Source organism: Caloenas nicobarica, chromosome 17 (assembly GCF_036013445.1).
Source record: "Caloenas nicobarica isolate bCalNic1 chromosome 17, bCalNic1.hap1, whole genome shotgun sequence".
Lineage (NCBI taxonomy): Eukaryota > Metazoa > Chordata > Aves > Columbiformes > Columbidae > Caloenas > Caloenas nicobarica.
Genome location: NC_088261.1, coordinates 7,466,916 through 7,491,203, shown reverse-complemented (window position 1 = coordinate 7,491,203; position 24,288 = coordinate 7,466,916). Strand labels below are relative to the sequence as shown.

At 51.5% G+C, this 24,288-nt stretch overlaps 2 protein-coding genes across 6 annotated transcripts in view; both read left to right on the top strand.

The window, feature by feature from the left end:
* ATP2A3 (ATPase sarcoplasmic/endoplasmic reticulum Ca2+ transporting 3) overlaps nt 1-5,138 on the top strand; it is a 51,063-nt gene extending 45,925 nt beyond the window's left edge. For all 3 annotated transcript variants that reach the window (XM_065646996.1, XM_065646995.1, XM_065646994.1), the window contains one exon: nt 844-5,138. In XM_065646996.1, coding sequence (XP_065503068.1) covers nt 844-863 — 20 coding nt within the window. In that variant the 3' untranslated portion in view covers nt 864-5,138. The remainder of the gene's footprint in view (nt 1-843) is intronic.
* A 2,973-nt stretch (nt 5,139-8,111) lies between these two features.
* P2RX1 (purinergic receptor P2X 1) lies at nt 8,112-22,259 on the top strand. 3 transcript variants are annotated; one of them, XM_065647146.1, is made up of 14 exons: nt 8,112-8,187; nt 10,504-10,688; nt 13,864-14,011; nt 14,536-14,607; nt 15,060-15,129; nt 15,623-15,719; nt 16,413-16,493; nt 17,909-18,050; nt 18,786-18,916; nt 19,563-19,653; nt 20,220-20,285; nt 20,927-21,019; nt 21,550-21,597; nt 21,926-22,259. In XM_065647146.1, exons 2-13 carry the CDS (start codon nt 10,552-10,554, stop codon nt 21,592-21,594), a joined length of 1,173 nt encoding a protein of 390 aa, XP_065503218.1. In that variant the 5' UTR covers nt 8,112-8,187; nt 10,504-10,551; the 3' UTR covers nt 21,595-21,597; nt 21,926-22,259. The 3 variants fall into 3 exon arrangements, with proteins under 3 accessions (XP_065503218.1, XP_065503217.1, XP_065503219.1); XM_065647145.1 differs by having other exon boundaries at nt 21,871-22,259; XM_065647147.1 differs by lacking the exon at nt 21,926-22,259 and adding an exon at nt 21,738-21,812.
* Nucleotides 22,260-24,288: the final 2,029 nt, after the last annotated feature.

The following is a 24,288-nucleotide window of genomic DNA, read 5'->3' as shown; positions in this document are numbered from 1 at the left end:
GATAGAGAAATATGGCTGAAAGATTCACAGAAGTGGATTTTTCTAACTCTTCTCAGAAAGCACTGCCTTGGGGGTGGGTTTTTTTTAGGAAAAAAAAAAACTATTCTAGGCAGACTGACCTGCCAGCAGGGTCTCTCCCGCCCCTAGGCTGAAGAGTAGCTGCTGCCTTGGGGGGCTGGGGATGCTGCTTGAAAATTAGGGGTCTGGTTGGTGTGAGTGGAGCTCTGGCAGGGATTTCAAGGCTGCTCACACCGAGTTCAAGCTGAACACTGTAGCTTTCCTTCGAGCCATGTGTTGCCTGTTACCTTCCATGTCCAACTCCATCCATCAGCAGGGCGGGAGGAGGGCAGTGCTGGGGCTGGGACAGCCACTGCAGTGGGTAGATTAGTCCTTGCTGGTTGTTCTGGAGGTATGTATGGGTGTAAATGTATATATAGTGTGTGTAAGTGGTGTCAGCCCATGGAGCAGTATTGGGATGGGCAGTGGGATGCAGGGAGCTTCTTCCCCGCTGCGCTGCTGCCTTTCCCTCGGTGCTGCGCTCATTAGGAGCAATAACGAGGGTTCCTTGCCTGCTCGTCTCCCTGCTGTTCCTGCCCGCATGACTCTGACTCTTCCCTTTTCCTGCGTGCTGCAGGTTGGGCGTGCTGAGCCCTTCCTCACCTGGGGACCAGCATCCCCCTCCTCATGCAGCCCGAGCTGCCATGGCTGCGGTTGGGCCAGGGATCCCAGGTCCCTGCTGGGATCAGCCCAGGAGCAACCCCTCTTAATAAAAAAAACAGGGAGCTGCTTTGCTTTTGAACCCTCACCAAGCCTTTTTCATCTCTTTTTATTCCTTTGTTTCAGGAGAAGAGGACAAGAAATGAACGACACAAAGGAAACGCTCCTACCTAAAGGATCCCTAACTTGTAACTCGGACTGAAGTCTTGCATGCGTGACCATCGCTAGAAGCCAGCAGGACATGCATGTGTCCGACTATCAGACAAATGCGGGTGAATCGTCGAAAAGAAAAATACTGATTTTGTTTTGTTTTGTAGCTTTTTTTTTCCTGTACATAAGAGTGCAATTACTGGACAGCTGGCGTAGGGTTTGGGGACGGAGCTGTGCAGACCTGGGTTGTCATAATGTGGTTCCTTGGGGATTTATTCCTGCAAAATTCGAGACCTTCTTTCCAATTTTCACTCCGATGGGGTGAGCTCAGGCAAGGTATCCTTCACGGGAGATCAAGGGGAGAGTCGGGCTTTTAGGCAATATGCTGAGCGTGGGCAAGACGCTGCATCCGCCAGCGGGGTGGGATGTGCAAGGGCAGCTCATGAGGCCGGGAAGGGCTTGGCGAGGGCAGGAGAGGCAGGCGAGGGGGCCGTGGGTTGGGGTCACCACCTGCCAATGATGTCCGTGGTTTTGGTGGGTGCATCGCTAGTGCGCTCTGCTCCGGTGGCTGTGGTGTCCGTGGGCTGCGGCAGCTGGAAATAACTTCATGGTGTGGAGCTCACGGACATCTGTTTGTACGTCCAGGTCGGGTACGTGTGGTGGAAGGTGAAGTTCTCCCTGTTTATCGCACTGTCCTGTTTGATCCCCATGTTGTGGCAAGCCATGCACCTTCTCAGGCTCATCCAACACCAAAGCGCGATGTTGTCTTGTCTGTTCTCCATCCGACGTCTTGTTAGATCCCATCTGCTCTATCTAAGCTGTAGCCATCTTCCTCGTAGGGGCAACCATTTAAAGCAAAGCATGGGGATGGCCGAGCTTGCATTCCTCATGTCTACTGCTCCATCCTGGTCACACTTTCTGTACTCGGTTGTTTTTTCAGTATTTCCCTAGCGGGAGTAGACATTAAGTCCTTAGGAGCACGTCCATGAGTTTGTGTCCTCTGTTCTGGAGGACATCGCTGTCTTGCACAGGGAATCCTTGACACCAGTGATCCACCTTTGAGACGGGAAAGAATGTATGTTTGTACATAACAGAGTCCTTCTCCATGAGTGGTGTTTGTCGTGGCATCACTTTCTATAAGGCATCAACTTTATTTTATCCTCTTGGGATTTTTCTGTGGCAGGAGTGACACAGGCTGCAGTGGGAGTGTGTGGATCAGGAGTGGATTTTGGGATCCAGTAAATTGATCTTTCTCCACTGAGCTGCATCAACTGCGGAGCTGATAGCGGGTGATTTCTTCTCCAGCTCTCCAAATCCTCCCTCCTGTTTTCCTCACGTTCCCTTATGATCCATCCTGAAGATGTTCAGTTAGCCAGACCTTATATCTTTCCTTTCTCTTAAATTCCAGCAACAGCACTAGAGCCAGGGTTTTGAATAGCATTTTGCTCCTTTGCTGTTGGGTTTTTTCTTTTACTTTTTTGCCTCTTAAAAGCTTCCAGTGCTTTTCTGTTTCTCTTTCACCTGGGCGAGAGCTACTCTCCCTCTGTACAGTAGGTGCCAAATACCATCCTTCCTTTCTTTTCTCCATCACCAGCATTGAAGATGAGCAGAGCCCCCAGACCAATGGGAATGTACAGAATTGTTATACTACTGAGCTGATTTAATTGTACAGAAAACCTTGCATGAAATGTTGTTACTGTATTTAATATATAATGTATTCAAGGAATTTTAATATGGAGCTCTTTAAAAAGATCTTTATAGATACTCTGTGGTTAGAAGATTGTTGCTGATTTTTTTTTTAATATTATTATACTTTGTCTTGAAGTTCTATTTTTCAAATGTGTTATGTCTAATTGATTTAATTTGTGTTCCCATGGGGCAACCAATTCCTCTATAAAGATTCTCGCCATGGATGAGACTCACCCTGGCACAGAGGACCAGGGCATGACCCAGGTACTGCTCAAGCCTTCAAAATAAGGCTTCAGTAAGACCCACGCTATCAATATATGCTTTGCCCTTCCCCAAGAGGGTGGATTTCACCTTGTTTTAGTATAAATCATCTCCAGCTCCCTGTATTGGGAAAGAACCAGCAGGAATCTAATCCCGTATCAACTCGGTGACTTCAGAGGAAATTGCTTCTGTGTTTCCCTGAGGCTGAAAGCCAGTTTGGCAGAGGCTGGACCAGGTTCAGAGCATCTCAACCCCATTTGTTGGGTCCAGTGGGGCTTTCAGCTGCCTGGTGGCATCTCCTGGGGACATGGTGGCCTTGGGCCATCACTGCCGCAAGGACCTGCTTGGTCCATCCACTCTGTATTGCACCACCCAAGCTAAACTGGTTTCCCTGAGTTTAAGGTTTGGTGTAGGATTATGAATTTTACCCAAATATGTATGTATGTGGAGGAGTTTTCTTTTGTAAAGGTCCCACTAATGAGTACTGAATAATGGATGGGAGACTTTAATGTAGAGAAACCCAAAAAGGGAAAAGAAAAATGAACTAGGTTTCAGAGCAGAGATGAAATAATGAAATTTTAACTCACTATTAAATTCCTGCTAGTAATTTTCACTTAGTCTCACCTGACAGTAGAGAGCTGGGGGTGGTTGTACTAGGCATCCTTCTGAACCCGCTGACAGAAAGGGTCTTTGAAGAGATGCTGAGTTTGTTATTTTATTGTTGATAAAGATGCCAAGCTTCTGTTGTTTTACTGTTGCTGGAGATGCCACACTGCTGCAAGCCTGGGCAGCGTGGGTCTGTTTGTGCTGTCACTGGGTTGCGATTGTGAGTTACCAAAACCCAAGCCATCACGGGCAAGAAACCAGAGCTGTGTCCCAGCCAAAGGCGGCTTCTCTCCAGCAGCAGTAAGTTACATTTGCTTTTTTATTGCAAGCCTCTAGATCTACCTAGAAAACAGTGCAGGAAACCTGCACTAAGGCTACCTAGAGGAGGCATCTCCCATGCTAGGAGGGACCATTTTAACACATCCCCATTTCCTCTTCTGAATATTTCCCCACCCGCTTCCCATCCTTTAATTATTTGTCCCCTCGATGGTCAGAAATACAGGTTTCACTCCCTGCTTTTCAATTACAGAACTTATAGTTCAGATATTTTAATGAAGTTCAAAAATATCTGCAGATCCAGTTATTTTTCCTTTATGCTTCGGCGAAGGGTCAGGATAAATCACAGAGTAGTTATTTATTGTGTATATGCCACCAGCAGTGTGCTGGGCACTTTTGCAGGCTGGAGCATGTTCTTGTGCAAACTGGGAGATCCCAGAGCTGAGACCGTCACTTTGGGATCGAGTCTTGTGTCTTATCGAGAGGCATCTGACTGTGCAATACAAGGGAGACGGACACTGGGTGGCTGTTTTGCCCAAGAACTTGTTAAAAAAGGCAGCTTAGGGGCAAAGCCTCTTGCTTTTTTAACAACAGAGTTTAGGATTTATTTCCTTTTTAGTTTTATTGTGATGGTGCTGCCTGGCATATTCAGAGTTTTAAAATAAAACTCAGGTCTTTCCAGCAAGACCTTTAGCATCCGTGGGCTGCTGTGACAGATGCTCCATGCGCGGGGCAGCAGCGATGCGAGGTGCCTGGCGGAGGACGTGCCGGGATGGCAGCGCGGGGATGTCCACCAGCACTTTATTCTCCTCTCTCAGGGGCCAGGCACCGCACTGGGTCACAGCCAAGGAGGGAAGTGAGGGTCCCGCGCCCCTGGAGTGACCACCCCGGGGGGGACAGCTTTGGGCAGCAGCTGTGACAAGTCTTTTGTGCTGGTTTTGGGGTGTTGTGTCATTGTGGCCGGTTGCTGGATGAGCTCTTTCCCCTGTGGCGTGCGATCCTGTCGGGAGGCACGCTGGAAAATGAGACAAAGATGCTCTTCAAGCAAAGAAGTGCTGCATCCGATGTTTTATTTCTGTCGCGTGGCCACTGTATGGCTCGGGGTCTGGCTGAGGTTTTTGGTCTGTGTGTTTGGGACTTTGGCACTGTGAAGATGTCATACGTGTGTTTCTGATGCTCTGCTCAGCCAAGGCTGGGTGATAGCACCAGGCACTGGAGAAGTCAGGGGCAGGAGGGACAGGCTTTACTGGAGGGCTGGGAGACTTAATTCCTGTAACAGCATCAAATCTGGGATTGAACCGGAGTCTCTGCTCACGGTGTGCATGGTAGAAGTAGCCAGAGGAGCATTAGGACAACTCTCAGCAGCAGTTTATAGAGATGCATGAACAGCCAAATCTAAAAATCTCTGAGTTTGTGCTTCGTAGCGAAAGGTAAATCATTATATCTTGGCGGGGGGCGGGGGGGGTGGGAGGGTGTTATCTGAGGGGTAGAATTGAAAGAAACAAGGTTTCCTATTTTATTATATGAGAGATATTTTTCCACTAAATTACTGCTTCCTAAATCGTGTCCTTTGTCCGACTGTAAATAGCCAGATGTGCCATGAAGACGTGGGAAGGCTCCTCGTGGTCACATCCATACAATCCACTCTCTTGACACAATATTGGGCTGATTTGTTTTATACTTATGAAATTACAGAAATAAAAGCAATTTTATGGGATGACTCTGGGGGTTTTTTGTTGGAGTTTTTTTTTGGTTTATGATTTTTTTTTTTTTTTTCTTACCATGTTTATGGCCAATTTGGGGGACATTTGAGAGCCCCTGGAGCTGTACCGGAGTGCCTGAGGGCATTCTTCAGCCGTAAAAGGAGTTGTGCTCACCAGATCAGGATTTCTTGTGGGTTTTCAGAGCAGCCAAACTAGAAATGGAGCTGAGCTTGTCTGGCATGGGATGACAAAGGCGAAATGAAAGGAGTGGCATGATATGACTGTTGGGAATTTTTTAAAGTACCAGCTAATTCGCTCTTGGGGCACAATAATACAAATAACAGTGCTAATTTTGACTGTATCCAGAATAGTCCTCACCTTATCTCCCCCAGCTGAGAGAGGAGGTTTAAATAAGCCCTGCAATGACCTCCAAAAGAAATAATTATTAAAGAAATAATAATTAAATAACTTGACCTCCTCAGGGTGGTGGCACAGGGCCTTGGGGCCATGCGTTTCCATCTCCACATTGCCTGAAGCTCTGCCCATGGTCATGTTTTGAGTGGAAAATCCTGCTGCAGCCACAGGTCATGTTTTGGAGCAAATCTGGGTTCGTGGCAATGTGCATCCATGATGTGTTTTTGCTGGGATGTGGCCCCATGTGCCCCTTCCCAATGCTACAGGCAGGAGAAAGGTGCTACACAGGGTAACCCAAAACCCAGAGAGGGATGTGGACACCCAGGAAAATGCTGATATTTTGGAAAGGTCCACTGCTTGGCCTCCTCGTTCCATATGCAGAGCTGGTCTCCAGCACTGGCATGGGAGAACCACCACTGCCATGGCTGGACGTGACCCTCAAGCCAGTCCCTGTACCAGCTGCTCCTGGGGATGCAGTGCTGTCTCAGCACATAGTGGTGAAGGCAAAAACCCCACAAATCCCCCACCTGATGTTTCAAGAATCCCTGGACCACTGGGGCCCATCACCACTGGGGCTATGCATGTCTTTAGGAGGCAGGATTCAGAAAACAGGTGTAACACCACCCCCCCCGCCCCCCCCAAAAAAAATCCCAAGGGTCCTTGTACCCCATGGGGAGTGTTCAGCTACCCCGTGGGACATCATGCCATGCTCCCAGCAGTGGTGATGGGCACAGGGCCACTGACACCCTTCAGTCCCCCCAGCATCTCGGGGTCGTGTGTTTGCTTCGGCGTTGGCTAAGCCACCACCGAGGTTTTTCCAGGGCGATGTGTTGCCGCAGCAACCGGGGATGAAAATGCTGCTTCTGTGGGGTGAGTACCACCAAAAACATCTGTCTGCGCCAGGGCATTGCAGTGCAGGACGGGCACAGCGCGGAGCCAGCCCTGCTGGGAAGGAGTGAAGAGAGGTCAAGGACAAGTTAAAATTGGAAAGAAAACTGAACATGCCGTTTCGTAGGATCTTGCTTGCTCTCATCTGCCAATTTTTTTTCCACCCCCTCCCGCTTCCTATGGCCAGCGGGGCAGTATGAGCATCTCCTCTGGCTGGTGGGGGCAAGGAGGTCTGTGGCAGCCAAAATTTCTGGGAAGAGCCACCAACTTGCAGAGGCTCTTCCTAGCAACATCGGCCACTGCAGGTCCCCTTTGCACCCACCATCATATTTTAAATTTACTCGCCGTTGTGTTATTCCTCCCCATCCCCGGATTTTCAGCGTGCTGCACATTTTTGTGTTGAAATTCAGAGCTCCATGCTGGAAGCTGCCAAGCGTGAGTCTGGATTGTGTAATGAGTTTCATCTATTATATTTTTTCTTCCTCCCCCTCCCCGAAGTTTTTGGAAAAGCAATGTCTGAGAGTGCGGAAAGATCTGATAGCTCTTATGTCTAGCACAGCTTTGCTTTCCTGGGTGTGGGTAGGCTTGAGCCCCATGCAGAGACTTCCAGAGCCCCATGCAGAGACTTCCAGAGCCCCCTCTTTGTGTTCCAGCAGCTCCTCCATCTTCGGGGTCCATGTTCCAGTTCGAACCAAGGATGAACTCATATTTCTAAATGTCTCCCTTAAAAATACCATCTTTTGCATTTTTCTCTCTTGACAGCCCTGAGCAGAGGCTGAGTTTGTTTAATGGATAGGGGGAAGGAATTGCTTTCATAGCCGTGGACTGAGTCCTGTGCTAAGCCCCTGGCAGCACTGCCGGGGATGCCCTTGGTGGGTCACCAGCCCTTGATGCCCTCAGTTTCTGACCCAGGTGGAGCTGAAGGGGATGCTGGATAAGGCCAAACCCAGTGCTGGAGAGCGTTTGGACAATCTGTTCCCCTCTGTGTCCCCACGTTGTGCTGCTCCCACCCCATTTGGTCCCACGTTTGCACACTGCTGGGGTCAAGCCCAGCTCAGATCTTTCTGTATCTGGGACAAACCCCGGCTGCTTAAGCTGCTTGAAAGTGGCTGAGAGATGTGAAAGTTGTTTGGGAAAAATGGCTGTGAGCATATTGACAGCACTGTACAGGTTTGCGTCTGCAGGAACCCAAGGTAAAAGCATCCCCAAGGTCACAGCTGCTGTGCAAGTGTCTGTGCAGCAGGTCATGGGCACCCCTCTGGGATGCACCTGACCCAGTTTGCTTGTAAAACCCTCTTTCCACTAATTCTTCTTTAATTTTTATTTTTCATTTAGGCATTACAGTAATATGTTTATCATCACAGCAGATTATCGCAAACAGAAAGCAAGCCCTGACCTCGCATCAGCTCCTGAACTGCAGCAGAAAGCATCACGGCCCCATGAACGTGGCATCTCCCGGCAGGTGGATGCCCTGTCTGGGCAGGTAATTTAATTTTAACAGCTCAAGCAGAGCACTTCCCTGTGATAACCACCTGGCAGAGGCGGGAGGTGTGGTGGGAGCTCACACGAGTTATCACCCGGAGAAAAACCACGGCAAACAGGGGTTGTGCGAGCGCGCCGGCCAGCTGGCACTGCTCACACACCCACATCGCTGTTGTGGGGCCAGGTAGCTTAGCAATGCCAGCCCAAAGCCATTAATTTCCCTGTTGTAAAGTAATTTAAGGAATGGCAAACCCAGGGATGGCACGGGAGAGGTGTGTGACAGTGGTGTGCGAGCCCACGAGGGTTTAGGCTATGATTTTTTTCAAGTGTTTCGTGCTGTGGCCAGGTGGGCGTCCATGCTGGGTGCTGGTAGCAGCCCAGGAGAAGACCCAGGCCCCGGGGTGCCGCTGTACTGGGGTCCCCGACTCCTGCGTCCCCCAGGCCACGTCCGTGGGTTCCAGGCCTACTCGCCAGCTGCAACGTGGCTTCAAGAGATACTAAAATGGGAGATGCATATTATCTCCCAATGGAAAGTATTTTAGCTAAATCCATGCTATAACCATTTTATTGACTCCAAGTACCAGGGAGAAGGTTAGAAGTGACTCTTTTACAAGTCATTTTGCTGTTAAATTTAGCTGTCCTATTTTCATTATCCCCATGGCTTTGGCAAGGGTGAGCAGCCTTCCCTAAAAGGCCTCGTTTCATACAGTAAGTTATTTGCCTCTCTCCTGACAGATATCTAAGCTTATAAGGTTTGTCTGCTCCGCTCAATAGCGGTATCAGCCTTCAATCTTATATGATTAGCATCAGCATTTCATATTTGTTTTTGGCTCCCTGTCTGAACAGCTTCCCATGTTGCTGAGGACTGGGGCATTGGGATGGTGTCACGTGTAACGTGGGATCATCTGATTTTGATTCCCAGGCTTCACGGTACGCCCAAAAGATTTGTATAATTGGCTCATCTGCTTTTTCCTCCCATTTTCCCTGTTGCCCAGCAAAGGTAATGGATTCGTTCCATTCATTTTGTGGTTGTCAGGTCTGCAAAATATTGACTCGATAGGTCAATGTGATGTCAAGAGATGGGTAATTGAACATAAGAGGTGATTAGGTTAAAAGAAATGTTTCGGAAAGGAAATATTTACCCCAGCAGATTAAATTTCTCCAAATTTCCAAAACCATTTCCCCCTGCAGAGAGGGGACCTTCGAGGTCCTGGGAGGCAGCAGATGAACCGGGGCTCACGGGATGGAGCTCCTCCTTGCTGGGAGTGCTGAAGCTGCCGGGCTCTGAGCTTTTTGGGAGAAATACCCTCTGTTTTCCCCAGAAAAAGCCCTCCTCAGCCCCAGAGCTCCCCAGCAACAAGCTCTACCGCCTGGGGCTGTGCCTTCGAGGCTGCGCCAATGGGATGCGGTACAGGTACAGGGTCCCCCAGCCATGAGCCAAACCCCACCAAAGCTTCTCACCGTGACAAGGTTGTCCCCCAGATTTTGGTCTGGCACGTGCAAATCCAGCCCCTTTCTCAGTGATATTCACTCAAAGCTGTGCCTGCACCACCCTGCTGAGCATCCCTCGCTGTGACCCAGGCTGGCCCAGCCCCGCTCACGGCCGTGCCTTTCAGGAAATGCTGGAAACGCTGAAAAGGCTTCAAAAAGTGCCCAGCCTGGCCTGGGAACCGGCCAAGCCCCAGCTGGGCAGCCTCACCGCAGGAGGGGGCCAAGCATCTGGCTGCCCCACAGGTTGGCTCTGAATTGCTGGGCTGGGGTTTCTTTGCCCCCACCCTCCCCTGTCTTGACCCTTTTCCCAGGGCAGACTCTGAGGGCCAGCACAGGACATGGGTTATGGACATGAATGAGAGACCCATGGCCTGAGGTGGCTGCTGGGGCAGGAAAGACGCTACCCCAACCCCAGGTCCTAAAATCTTCTCCCAGGACCCCCACCATCTCCATCATCTCGATGTCAGCCCCAGGGATGGCTCGTGGTCCCTGCTCACCCCCAGCCCTGCCTGCAGCCCCTCCGTCCCCAGGGAGGGCTCCTGCCTGGCCAAGGGTGCAACCCGGCGGGCAGGCGGCTCCGTCCCGCTGGCACGTGGGCTGGGCAGCGGGGTGGCCCTGCACCCCCCCGCACCCCGTCCCACCCCCGCACCATGTAGGGCACCGGCTGCTCCCAGCCCAGAGCTTATAGGAAGAGGAAACCCCGTCCTCGCGCAGAGAAGGAAACCCGACAGCCCAGATGTGCACAGAGCAACGCTGGTAGCGTTGTTATTGTATTTTTTTCCTTTTTTTTTTTTTTTTTTTTTTTTCTCCTCCCCTCTGCAAACAGAGGAGCTGCAGGAGCGGCAGCGGGCACGGCCCGACCCACGGCGCAGCCATGGGGCAGAAGTGCATGGAGAAGGTGTCCTCCTTCCTCTTCGAGTATGACACCCCCAGGATGGTGCTGGTGAGGAACAAGAAGGTGGGACTGACCTTCCGGCTGATCCAGCTCATCGTCCTGACGTACATCATCGGGTAAGGCTCCCTGGCGCCTGCTTTCCCCTGCATTAATGCTTTGCCAAGATGTTAAAAAGCAGTAGAGACAAAGAGGCTCCTATACCACTTATATCCTGATGTGGAGGGGTTTATTGCTGATGGCATTGCATCCCCCTGGCCACAGACACTGCCGTGCAGTCCAGCGTCCCACCATGGGTCTTTCAGATGGCCACTTGGTCCCCATGTCCTCCCCAGAAGCTGCTGCATGTGCAGGCTGGAGGTTCATCCCTGCCCAGCCCCGCTCTGTGTGCCGGGGCCCCGTCTCCTTGCTGAGCCACATCCAAATCCTCCTTGAGCTGCTGGATGGTGGCCTGAGAATCTGTTGTTATTTTTATTTTCATTTATATTAACTAGGAGGCAGCTGGGGCCAGAACGGTGATTTGTGAGACCCAAGCGGCTCGAGACAGGACCATAAATCTTACCGTCCACCGCCTCGCCGGGGAGGCAGGGCCAGCCCAGCGGCTGGGGCCGGGATGGAGCTGCGCTCCAAATCTCTGGTTTGCTTTGCTTATGGGAGGCAGCCGTGGTGCAAGAGCAACTGCTTAAAAAAGGCAGCGAGTGGAGCAGGCGGGCTCAGAGCCCTGCAAGGATGCGTGTCCTCGGGTGCCCCAGAGCTGCTGTTCCTGCCACAGCGATTCGGTCCCTGTCGCCTTGGTGTGGGACGATGCGCTGTGCTACAGGATGCGATGGCTGATAAAAATCTTTGCGGTGGCCCCGTGGCTGCTGTGGGTTCAGCCCTTGAGAGAGACCAGCATACTTCCATCGGGAAGGGGCCCACAGCAGGGAGGAGGCTGTCTGGCTATGAACTGGAAAAAATGGGTATTTAGGAGCGGCAGGGCCCATCCCGGCTTTTAGCCCAGATCCCCTGGAAAGGAGGAGAAGCTTCCCAAGGGGTCGCTGGGGGACCCCCACGTTGCTCTCACCAGTGCTTTGGCTCACAAGGGTGATCCTCAGCCCAAACTGCTGCCAAGCCAAAGTCCCAAGGATGCTCCATTGTGAAGGGCTTTGCACTGGCCCGAGACTGGTGTTACTGGGAGCAGTGTTGGGTCGCAAGGGCTGAGCCCATGAAGCCCCAGGGCTTCAGCAAACACGGATGGGGGCAGCCGCTCCTGTGGATGGGGAACCTGCAGAGATTGTTGCTCAGAGCGGGACTTCCTAAGGAGATGTGGTTTATGCAATCCAGCTAACATGGGACAGAAAACCAGGAGGGAGCAAAAAGAGAACCAGCTGGGAGTGGTAGGCAGGGGCAGTAGGGAGGAGGTTGGCATAAAGTTGCTGTAATTCCTAAAGTTTTGCTTTTTCAGTGGGGTCAGACTCCGCTAGAGAGGGGCTGCCTGTGAGTGCAGCTGCCCATAGCCCCACTGGCCTCCAGCATCCCCTCCCTACCCACAGCACTGCGTCCCATTCCCTGCTCACACTGAGCCACGACACTTGAGATTTTCGCTTCTTTGAAAGCAAGTTTGACAGGCAGATATTTATTTATTTACAATTACCCGAGCTTTGGTCCCCACAGGCAGCAGGCATGGGATGCTTGTGGGGATGCGTGCCAATGCATGGCTGTGCTGGGGGTGGCAGTGCCACCAGTGCAGAGGAGGGACATGGGGCTGACCCCGCTGAGAGACGTGGCATCACCCTTGGGGAGCAGCTCTGTCCTCTGCCTGCTCTTCTTTCCACCAATACGCTGAGATAAGGCAGTATCACTGCTGGCCAGGCCTTGCCATCACTCCCCAGCTGCATATCGCTTTCTGGCTTTCGTTTCCCAAAAATCTCTCATGCAAGGAGGCTGCGGGCTGAGCTGCAGGATGAGGCTTGGTGACTCTGCCACATCGGGGAGTGACACCAGGGGACTTGTACCAGCCGGGCAGAGCTTGATGCAGCATTTACAGCATGACAGGGAAATGACACCTTGTTTGCTGTGACCACAGCTCAGTAATAGGGTGGGAGCCACATCCTGCCATGCCATGGGGAGGCTGTGTCACAGGGGGGTGCCCAGCCCTGTGTGCCCACTGTCACCTCTGCCAGGGAGGGATGAGGTGCCAGCGGCAGAGACTGTGCTGCAGGGCAGATTTAGGGAAACACTCCACTATGGTGATGTCCGTTGTAGCCAGTATAACACAGTATGGTCCTGTGCCTTGGGGGAGGAGGTTGGAGCTGGGCGTCCCAGCTGGGGTGGCAGCAGTACCATCCCTGAGTTCCCCTCACCCCCTGTCCCAGGATGCCAATGGGGCTGCAAGCAAAAAAGCACCATCCCTAAGAGGACCCCGTAAGGTCCGTTACCTACAGGGCAGAGCTCTGGGCAGCAGCCAGGGTTCCCCCATTCTCCCCGATGCCTGTCGGTCAGGTGCCCGAGGACAGGCTGGTGTCACAGACTGTCCCACGGGCAACGCGCTGCCTCTGTTGCAGCCAGCGGGACCAGTGCCCGCGGCAGCGGCGACAAAAACCAGATCTCTCCTTTTTTAGCGCCAGGAACGCTCCGCGCTGCCGGGAGCGCTACCCGAAATGGTCGCTCACCCATGTTTATAGCCAGAGTTAATCCAGCAGCAGCGTGTTTATGCTATAGGTTAAATAGTGTCAGGAGCCAGCCCAAATGACGGGCTGGGAAATGCAGGGAGGGCCCCATGCCAGCCACAGCAGTGTCCCCAACATGCTCCTGCAGCCCTCTTGCAGCCAGGGCCACAGCTCCAGGGTTCCCTTTGCTGGATGGGGAATGGTGGCCCTGGACAAGAGCTGTGTCCAGACTTACCCCTGTCCTGCCCCTGGAGGCACTGTTTTTTGGAGAGTGCCTGTGAAGTGGATCAGGAGGGTCCCGGTGGGTCACTGAGCCCAGCAAGCTGCAAACCTCCCATAGGCTTTAATCCCAAATGGCTGATGGCCACCTTGTTCCACCTGCCTTCACACATCCACAAAATGTGTCCCAGTGCCCAAAATAAATCATCTCACCACAGAAGTCGGGTCCTGCAGCTACCACATGCCTCAGGCAAAGGGTGGGAGAACTCCACATACATCCCTCACCCAGCTGGAGGAGATTTGGCAAATAAAACCCCAGGTGAGACTTGGTAGGAGAAGCCTCAGTCCAAAGTGTTGTGCTAGGACATGGGGTTTCCACAGATGAATGCTGGTGTCCATGCTCACCCCAATGCCTTTCCCTACCCAGGTGGGTTTTCCTCTACGAGAAGGGCTACCAGTCTCAGGACAGCATTGTCAGCTCGGTCTCGGTGAAGCTGAAAGGCCTGACATTGACCAACGAGAGTATCCTAGGCCCTCACATCTGGGACGTGGTGGATTATGTTTTCCCACCCCAGGTAAGCAGGGTGGGGGGGTTGGGAGGGTTGCTTTTGTCCCGACGGCTGCTTTTCCCCATGTGCTGGGTGCAGATGGGCTCCTTAGGGTAGACTGTCTATGGGGCTAACCATGACATGTCCCTGTGGTGGAAAGCAAGTTGCTCCTGCCACAAACCTCTGTCAGGTATCACCCCTGGGCAGCACTTGGTGCTTGAGACCTGCCGTGGTTGATGTGGCACATTTGAGGCTGCCTCCAAAGAGATCAAGGTTTCTCCAGTGCCTCTAGATGAGCATCTTGGGCAGGAAGGATGGTCCTCCACTGTCTCTGGGGCCGGTGGCACTGCAGCTGCCCAAGGTCACCACCAGCTTCCCATGCTGCAGCGGAGGAAGATGGAGGACCCAAAGTTATGGAGAAAGGTGCTACCTGCCTGGAAGTGCCCTGGTGGTTTGGGTGCCCCACTCCTTGTCCCAGGGAGAGGCTCCTCACAAAGACTCCGTCAGAAACCACCATGCCGTCTGTGAGCTCCTTGGCTGTGTTTCCACAGGGCGACAGCTCGTTCGTGGTGATGACCAACTTCATTGTCACCCCTGGACAGAAACAAGAAACTTGCCCAGAGGTAAATGCACTGGCTTCCTTCAGCAGCCTCCGCTTCTGTAATGTCGGGGGGTTATGGTGGTGGCACTGGGGACATTTTTCTGACAGTGAGAGGTTTAGTAAAAGCTTGAGTCTGGCCCCATGTTATCGTTCCTGACTTGCGAATGCTACGTGAAGGCTTTTATTCTGCTGAAGAATGACCAGCATCCATTTAAGTTTTCTTCCCTTTGACATGATCAAGCAGAGGAGCCTTGAGGCTTAAATAAAAGCATCTGCTTGAGGTTTAAAAAGGAAATCCCCTCTTTTTCCTGCTTAATCTGGACATCCTTGGTTGGGAAGTGCTGTATGGACAAGGTTCTGGCTGCAGCCAGTGTTTCCCCCAAGGAAAACACTGCCTGGTGAGGCAGGAGGGACAGAGGGACCAAAACCACAGGGTGAGATGCTGAGAGGCAGTCACCTGCTTTCTCCAAACAGCTGCCGGACGACGGGTTCTGCACGCAGGACAGCGACTGCAGCAAAGGGAAATACAGCCGGCAGGGACAAGGTACGACACGGGGCTCCAAGGCTCTGGCACCAGAGTGTCTGGGGAGGTGCGCTGAGCACAGCGTGCTCTGACAAAGCTGCAGGGCTGGCGTGTTGGGGGGTGATGTTTGGGCCAGTGATGGGGTTTGGGAAAAGCCTCTGACATCCCGGGTGAGGGTCCTGCCTGGGCCAGTCCTGCTTTTCTCTTCGGAAAGATAGCTGGGCTGTAAAACACCCTCCCAACAAAAGGTTAAATGTTTCCCCAGAGTGCTATCTTTCTAACAGACAGGCATTTTCTGATGTGTATTTAGCAAGAAAAATGTCCGGTTGCTCTCTTGTCCAATAGCACAAGAGGAACCCAGAGCCAAGAGGCTGTATTTAATTACCCTTTTTACAAAGAGGCACCAAAGCCCTGAGTATTTTGTGCCTGGGATGCCTGTGGCAGGGCTGAAGCTCCAACCAGATCCCATCCATCCTAGTATCCAGGGGTGTGAGCAGCCCTTTCTTCCCCACAGGCCTCATGACAGGCAAGTGTGTGAATTTCAACAGCTCCATGAAGACCTGCGAGATCTTTGGCTGGTGCCCTGTTGAAGTTGATTACCACATTCCCAAGTAAGGAATGATTTTTGTTGACCCATCTTCCACCCCGGTCCCACCCCAGCTGCACCAGCAGCACTCGGTGTAGGGCAGAGCAAGCCGGGGCTCTGCGGTCGCTGGGTGGGTGCAGACCCTGTGGCTGTACATGCTGCCCATTGTCCCCAGGGGCTTTGTGCCTCTCCTGGTGTGGTTTGCTCCCCACCTTGCTGGTAGCTCATCCTATCTTTGCTGGATGCTCTGTGCATTGGCCAGCAACCCCCATCTACGCCGTTTGCCTTCAGAGTAAATTTGTGCTCTGCCCATGGGATGTTCTCCAACTCCTGCCTCCATGGACCACTGGGAAACACCTCCTGGTAGATGCTCCCCTCCTCACAGAGGGGCCACAGGGGCATCCCTGGGTCTGCCAAGGAGCTCAGGGAAGCGTGCAGGCCCTTGAGCTCTCTTCCAACCACCTCAATGTGCTTTTGGGGTTTCCTAACTGAAATCCCAGCACCTAACTCTCTCTGTGTCTCCTAACAGGCATTTCCACACTTTCTTGGGGCTTTTCTGGACCTCGTGGGCATCTTTCACTTAGAAAGCACAGGGACAAGATCATAACTTCTTCTGGGTCCTACTTGTCCCTGTTTGGATGAATCTCCAGCAAATGGGGCTTTCACTGGAGACCAGAGAGCCAAGTGATGGATGCATGGCAACATTTGTGTTTTTCAGACCTGCCCTGTTGTCAGAAGCAGAGAAATTCACTTTGTTCATCAAGAACAGCATCACCTTCCCCAGGTTCAAGGTGTCGAGGTAGGGGAGGGTTTGGGGGGGACAGCTTCTGCTCGGTTCCCCCAGCTGTGTCCCTAAGGGGAAATAATGGGTGTAGCTGGATGCTCAGTGCAGAGGATGCTCATCAGCAAGCCCAGGTCTACTCACACTGCTGCACCGATTGCCAGATTAGCTGATAGAAACTGAGACATTTCCTTCCCAAATCTGTCCCACCTCAGCTGGTAGCTCTGGTTACAGGGAAGAAGTTTTCTGGAGTTAATGTCCCCTGAGTTACCCTCATATGATGCACATTAAAATATAGTTGCTCTGATTCTTCATTTTTCTTCTCCCTTTTCCTCCACAAAGATAACAGTAAACTACTAAGTGCCTCAGTGGCATGTGAGCAGTCAGGACGAGCTTTCTGCTGAAAAATGAGCAGAGGCCCCTCTTACCGTCATGGTTCCCAGCTGTTTGTGCAGCGGGTTGTAGGGTCAGCCCCTTCCAGGCAGCGCCGGAAACGGTGCCACCGGCTGAAAACATGCACGTGAGAGGATATGTGATGACACAGATTATGTATCTGATTTGGAACAAATTAACAGAAGCTATTTGTGCTGAAGAGAGCAGATTCCTAAGTCGATCGCGTCTGCGCTGCAGCCAAGGTTAAATCCCTTGGCAGCCGACACGCCTGGCAAAGTCTTGAGCTGCACCCCGAGAGGTGTCTGGGAGAAGGGATCCCACATGAGCAGCAAGGAGAGGTGGCAACCTGAGCAGGACAAGGGGACATGCTGGGGGACAGCACATCCTGGGAGGTGGGGGCAGCCGGGCTGGCTGCTGTTGCAGGGGCTGAGCTGGAGCCAGTTGGGGTCATGGGGAAACTTCCTGCCTTTGATCACAACGGCTAATTAACTGCTGAGCATAAACGATGGGATGGGGTTAAGCAAGGCACAAGGCTTATAGAACCATCTGGTTCAGGGAGGCTCCACAGAAAGACTATTTTTAGGCAAAAGAGCAGGGTGGAAGGCAAGACATTGTCCTTCCCTTTCCACCCTTTCTGGAGGAGATGGTAAAATCCAGCTAAATGTAAAAGCTGTGGGATATGTGATCCATGAGCTGTCCTAGATGAAAGCTGTTGGTGCACAGAGCATTGCCTGGCAGAACCCATGGATGAGCTGACATGCGAATGGCAGAAGCAGCTGGGAGGGATGGTGGAGGCCACGGGAGGGTTTGCAAAGCTGAGGAACATGAGAAGAGGTTGCTAGATGAGGTCAGGCAGGGCTGGAGGAAAGGGCCCACTCTCCATGTGCAGGTTCTGCTGAGCACATGGGGGAGAAGGACAAAGCCCTGAGCTTTGAAGTTACCTGGCCTTGAGCAATGGGTTGGACCAGGGACTTCCAGAGGTCCTTTCCCAGCCAAATTATTGGGTTATGCATACTTTCTCACTCTCTTTTCCTTTACAGGCGCAACTTGGTTGAGGGCGTTACCAAGCAGTACCTGAAGAAATGCACCTATCACAAAGTCACCGATACCTTATGCCCCGTGTTTGACGTGGGATACATAGTGAAGGAATCGGGTCAGAATTTTACAACCCTGGCTGTTAAGGTACTTCCATTTCAAATGATGTTTCTTGTCCTCCCAGGACACCAACAGAGCAATTGTCCCTGAGCTGTTAAGATGTGAGGGATCTGTTTTCTCAAGGACTTGCAAGGCAGTGTCAGAATTAGCTCTTAAAGAGAATTAATTTCCTTGGACATGGCCTAATATTTAAGTCTTTCTTGGAAACTCCCCTGTAAGATTAACAAGATTTGACCTGCTGGCAATAAGTCTAGGGTTCCGTTTGTTCTAATTTCTGCAAGGAATAATTAGAGCTGGGTGGCCAAATCCCATCCAACTGAGCTCGAAAGCCTTGGCTGGATGGTCATATACTGGTCATCGCACAGTGCAAACTGCAGCCTCTCCCTGGGCTCAGAGATGCAGCTTTACCCAATGCTTCTCAGGCTGGTATGCAAGAGTATTTGCTGTTTGTGCACTGCGGAGTCTTAAACTAGCTTTGCCAGGCATTAAATAAATTCAGAGGCTTGCACATAGTAAAGGTGCAAAAAGACAAGCCTCTGGGGCACAGCTAGGCACAAGCTGGACCGAGCTCAGGAGGGACTGCTTCATTTCCTAGCAGAAAACCTTCCTAGAGGAGGTTTTCTTCTTATTTCCATGGGTCCATTTCACTCTGCTCTATGACCTTGAATTTCGTTGTGTATCCAGCATTTAGGGCAGAAGCAGGCTAGGTCCAAGGAGGTTGGGCCGAATGGGGCAACCTTGTGACTCCTCTCTCGGCTGCAGGGTGGAGTGGTGGGAATCACCATAGACTGGAACTGTGACCTCGACTGGCCCATTCGGTATTGTAAACCCATTTACCAGTTCCACGGCCTTTACAACGATGACAGTAATGTTTCACCAGGCTTTAACTTCAGGTAAGGAGACCCCTGTTAACTCTCCAGGCAGAATTCAGAGGTGACATCTTTCAGGATCCCAGAGCACGCAAGGGATGGTGGAAGATCAGGGGCTGTTCTCCAAAATACCCACCAACTTCGCAGTGCCAGACAGCTGTGCTTTCTTTAGAATGGCATGAGAACAGTGATAACCTGTTCCTTGGCCTCATAATTACCCTGTTGCCTTTCCCTGTACATTTCCTCTCCTTTGCATTCTCTCCTGCTCAGCTGAGCTCTCAGGAAGCCCTTGAAAGATGGGAGATGGCGCAAGGTCACCTCTCATGTTCCCACACTTCGAAGCATTCAGCCACAGGGTGACATTTAGGGAATGGGAAGCTGCCACTAGCGCTGCACTAATATCTGCTGTCACGTAGCACTTGTGGTCACTGAGTATCAACTCAAACATGAGCTTTAGCTCCAACTTGCAGGCAGGGAAACTGAGGCACGAAGGGTAGAGCTGCCAAAAGCTCAGCTCCTTTGGGGTATTAAGGAGAAGGTCAGGAACCAATCCATGATTGTACAACCCCAGACTCCTGTCCTGCTCCTGCCAAGATCCTGATGCTACTGGGTTGCAGGGGGCTGTTAGACACCCTGGCAGGCCACTAATGCTCACCCTCCAATTGGACAGATATGCCAAATACTACAAAGAAAACGGGACAGAAAAGAGGACGCTCTTCAAAGTGTTTGGGATCCGGTTCGACATTTTGGTGAATGGCAAGGTAAAGGTGGCCAGGCGCTGGGTTCTCCCAGTGTTGTGTCCCCAGGCAGGTACCAGCTCTGTAACACAGCACCACAATCTCATGGGGTCAAGAAAAACAATGCGAGTGGTTTCCTCAGGTCAGTGGTTTTGTCCCAAAAACCATAACAATAGGTTGCATGGGAACTGGAAAGTCAAAACCCTTCACTAATATTTCCAAGAGCTGAACATTTGCATTTTTCTATTTTGTCTTTTTTCTTCCCTGGGAGAGAAGGCTTTCCTCATTGTGTTCCCACGGGGAATATATTAAAGGTATACTTTCTAAAATTAAAGATACAGGAAGCAAAGTAATTTCAATTTGTGTGAGCCTAAAACCAACCTACCATCTTTTCCTGTTTGACCAATAAGCTTGAAACCAGCTCTTACCCAGCTCCTGTTTCTGTGCTGTGGTTTCAGTTTGGGTTGCTGCAAGGCTCTTTAGCTGAGCCTCACCTACAGTATGGCACTTGTTTTGTTTTGGTTTTTTTTCTGCCCCCCCCTGCCCAGTGTTGTTGTAACATATCACCTCATTTCTCTGATTTTATTCAGGCAGGCAAATTTGACATCATCCCAACCATGACCACAATCGGCTCTGGAATTGGTATTTTTGGAGTGGTAAGTTCAAATATTTCCAGCCTCTGTATGGAAACTCTCAAATTATTCTCCTTCCTTATGACATCTGTGGGGAAGTGTCCCTGAGCGGCAGTGAAATTCTGGTTCCCGTTCAGGCAAAAGGCAGGAAGGAGCTGCTCTCCTGCCTCGCTAGCTCAAGAAAATAGATTCCTGCTGGCTGATGTGAATTCTGCTGGCGGGAACCGCTGCCCTGCCGAGTGAGGTGACACAGGTTTTTGTGGTGGAGCCATGTCTCGGTATCTTGATAGTTTCAATTTAGAGCCCGTACTGAGGGGGTTTTGGAGGTGATGGGCAATATTTCACATATGACAGAAAACCAATATCCTATTTGGTTATGGTCATTAAAGACTTTGGCATGACCGAAAGGGTGCTGTGCTCTCCATATACCTAAAGTGGAAGCACTTAACTTCTGTTGACTTAAATTGCCCAGTATTGAACCCATCACACTTCACTGCTGTCCTAAATGGACACTCAGAGGCTGTACGATCTTTATCAGCTGTCACATTGTGGGGTGAAGTGGAATGGACCATAATTTGTGGGGCAAACTGGAAGAAGCTGGAAGTACAAGGTGGCACAGGTGAGCTGGGAGGGCAGCTCCAACCCTAACTGTGCTTTGATTTAAGGCCTCTGTCCTCTGTGATGTGCTCCTGCTTCATTTTCTCCAAGGACGGGACTATTACAAGCAGAAGAAATTCAAATATGCGGAACAGGAGCCTGTAAGTAACACCATGTCCCTCCCTTGCAAAGGCTCTGGTGGTTGTGTGTGCGGATGTGTGCATGGACAATGATGCTGTGACAGAAACAACATTTATAAAATATGTTCATGTGCCTCCCTGAGCTAATGGGAATCCTGAGCCCTTGGGACTGTCAGAGGTCAGGATTCATTAATATCTTCTCCAAAATTACAGAGATATTCTATGTGACTCCCTTAATAACTTTATTCCCTTCCTTTATCCCCAGACATTCCTGTGTCTGGTAACACTTGCATTGCTTTAAGGGAAGCAGAGACAGACCAGTGCTTTAGCAAACTGGAAAATGTCCCCTTTTCTGCTTTCTGAGAACATCTTCATGACTGCGGGATATTTCATGGCCTTTCATAGGAGACAAAAACAGCTCCCCACAAATTCATCTGAAAATATGCTTATACACTGAAGTCTGGAAGTTGCTGTTCAACCACATTTTTCCCTGGCATTAGAAAGGGGCAGGTCTGTCATAGAATCATTGTTTTCTTTTATTTAATCCCCAGTCGAAGTCACATAAGAAGCAAAAGGAGCTGGACAACGTGCAGTGAAAGGTGAGCAGTGTTTCCCCAGCCCTGCTAGGTCTGGCTGGCAGGGGTGAGGGCTGTGGGTTTTGGGGCTCTCCCAAAGCCCCTGGGAAGGCAGCAGGGCTCCAGGAGGAGATCTGAGCCCTGGGCTGTTATGTCTAACCCAGGGTCAGCGTTTCCCAGGACAGCACTGGGTGTAGATGTGGGACTGACATCGCATCTTCGATGGCAGCATCACTTGAAGAGGGGCAGCGGGGGGCAAGACACCAGAAATCACTGTGCACCTCTCTCTCTTGGTAGAATCCACACTGACCGATGAACCTGCACCCTATTTCTCCTCCTCCTCTTCTTCTAGAACACAGTCATCATCCCTTGTCACCAGCCTGCATTAGCCAGCCGGTGGTGGGACACGCTGCGATGCTGCGGGTGGGTTAAACTTGTGTTGGGCACCAGGGAGCCACGAAGGCACTCTCGGGACACTCCACCATCCCTGCTGCAGGAACTGGGGTCTGCTGCCTTTGCAGACGCTCCCAAAGGGCTCCTGCTGTGCGCTCCCGCTGTGCTGGGGCCGTGCCAGGGCATCCTGCACCCTGAAGCCCCTGGGGAGAGCATCGCTGCCTCTCCTTCCCCAGCAGCACCCTTGGGCAGCTCCAAATGAGGAGAAGGGGAGGGTAGGAGAGCTGGCAAAACCCATGCCCAGTCCCTCAGCATGGGAGAAAAATGGTTATTTTGTAAGGATGTATTTTATTAAAAAAGTAAATAAACCTTTAGTTTTTCTACTATATCCCTTTGTGGTGCCCATGCTTGCTCCGGGGCGTGGGGTATGCAGTGCTTTTCGGCACTGGGGGTTTGTGCGTGCAAAGCAATCCTGTAAATTGGGCAGGAGCATGGGGCCCCATTATGGGCTCGATGCAGGCTCTGGCTTCCTGTGCGGGGCCCCTGGGCCTCTGGCCACAAGCAGGGGCTGTTATCAGGGTTGTCACTTGGGTTTCCTCCTCAGACGGGCCGGCTGGCAGAGAGCGCTGGCACGCTGCCGGCTATGGAGAGTGACTGTCCACTCCGGTCAGTATTAGCTGGTCAGAATTGACCTTCTCGGCAGTAGCCTCCCAAACCAGCTCTCTGCACCCAGGAGGAAAACTTCCCCTCTCTTCTAGATTTGCACTGCTCAGCATGTGCAGTTGGACACCATGAACTACACCCATGCCCCACATCACTATGAGCAGCCCCTGCCCTGTGCTGCTGGCTCCATTCGGTTCTCCAGATGCATCAGCCCTGACTTTCTGCACAGTCTCTCTCCAAATGTCGTTTTGCATCCCCTGGAGGAAATATTGCCTTGATCGCTTCAAAACTGGATCCCAGCTGCTGTGGGTAAGTCAGTAAAGGAGCTTTAGGGGTTGCTCTGCCTGTGGCTTTGCAGCTGACTGCAGTGGTGGAGAGCACAAGCAGCCAGCCTACAGGAGGGACACACCACAGGGCTTGTAGGAACACGTGCCACAAACAGTTGCGGGTGATATTTGATCATAAAGTCAGCAAACATTTCAATCCATACATTCCCTGTGAGGAGATCATTTGCTCTCAAAAGGATGCCTCAATTTTCACAGGCCAGGCAGAGGTTTAATATTATCCATTTGTCTCACTTTTTCACCCATTCTTGCGATGCTGTCCTGTAAGAGAGGTGCCAGGTGCTTCTATTAAAGGTGCGGAGATGGGGGTGCGGGAAAGCTCCCTGGTGTCTCCTTAGCGGGCCGGTTCATCCCCATGCAGCGTGTGCTCTCCTGCAGCGCCCATCGAGGCGCTGCGCGGTGCAACGGTGCAGCTCCCCAGCAAGCTGTAGCCAGCAGAGGGGACTGGAAGACCGTTTCGCACAGGCACGGCTGGGGAAAATTCAGTTGCCAAAGATGAGAGGCAGTGAAGCGAGAGCGCTCAGGTAACCTTTCGCACCCACTTAAACTGGGTCAGTCTCCAGTCGTAACTTAAAATAACCAGCGCCAGGCTGCAGGTAGGGCAGGGGGTTGTTTCTGCCTCCGTAATCTTTCAAGCCGATTGTAATGCAAAGCCCCTATTCTTTCTGAGTAAGTATTAAAAGGCAGAATAGGAAATTAGGAAAAATGCCACTTGTAAATGATCCCCTGTGTTTGCTATTCAAGCCCAAAAGTCCCAAGACTGCTTTGAAAAGCGTGGGAGGGTTTATTTTCTTCTCCTTGCTTGCTTTTTAAAATATATACAATCTTTGGGGATCCTTTTATTTGCTTTTCATTCACCAACAATTTCTGCAGCCAGCAGAATGAGATATTGTAGTTTTAAGTATTTCACCACAACAAGCTCTTCCTCTAAGCCAGGGCCAGTGGTTTTCAGGTGGGTACTGTGCAAAGCGATAGCTGGCTGGGGGAAACTGAGCAAGGGGATAATTTTAACATATGCTGGTGTCACCTGCAGTATGAAAAGGCAGGGAAAGCCCACGGTGATTGTTTTGGTGCCTCCTTTTGCCAGGGAGGCTGGAGCAGGTGCTCAGGGGTGCAAGGAGCACTCACCTCCACGTCCTTCAGGGCATGTCCCAAGTGGAGGGGTGGGTGCCAGCTGGACCGTGCTCCTCGCCTCTTGGTTTGACCTCATCTTGCTCTTAGGGTCCTGTGCTTGGCCAGAAAGTGGCTGTATTTGAAGTTGTAAAAATGCAGCCAGCGTATCCTGCTGCTCTCCAGCCTCCAAGTAGAGAGCCAA

Bases quoted from the DNA above. Each gene is read 5' to 3' on its own strand.
- P2RX1 (XM_065647146.1), top strand. From the start codon at position 10,552: ATGGGGCAGAAGTGCATGGAGAAGGTGTCCTCCTTCCTCTTCGAGTAT. The intron at 14,012-14,535 runs GTAAGCAGGGTG...GTGTTTCCACAG, and splicing joins ATTATGTTTTCCCACCCCAG to GGCGACAGCTCGTTCGTGGT. The intron at 15,720-16,412 runs GTAAGGAATGAT...TGTGTTTTTCAG, and splicing joins GTTGATTACCACATTCCCAA to ACCTGCCCTGTTGTCAGAAG.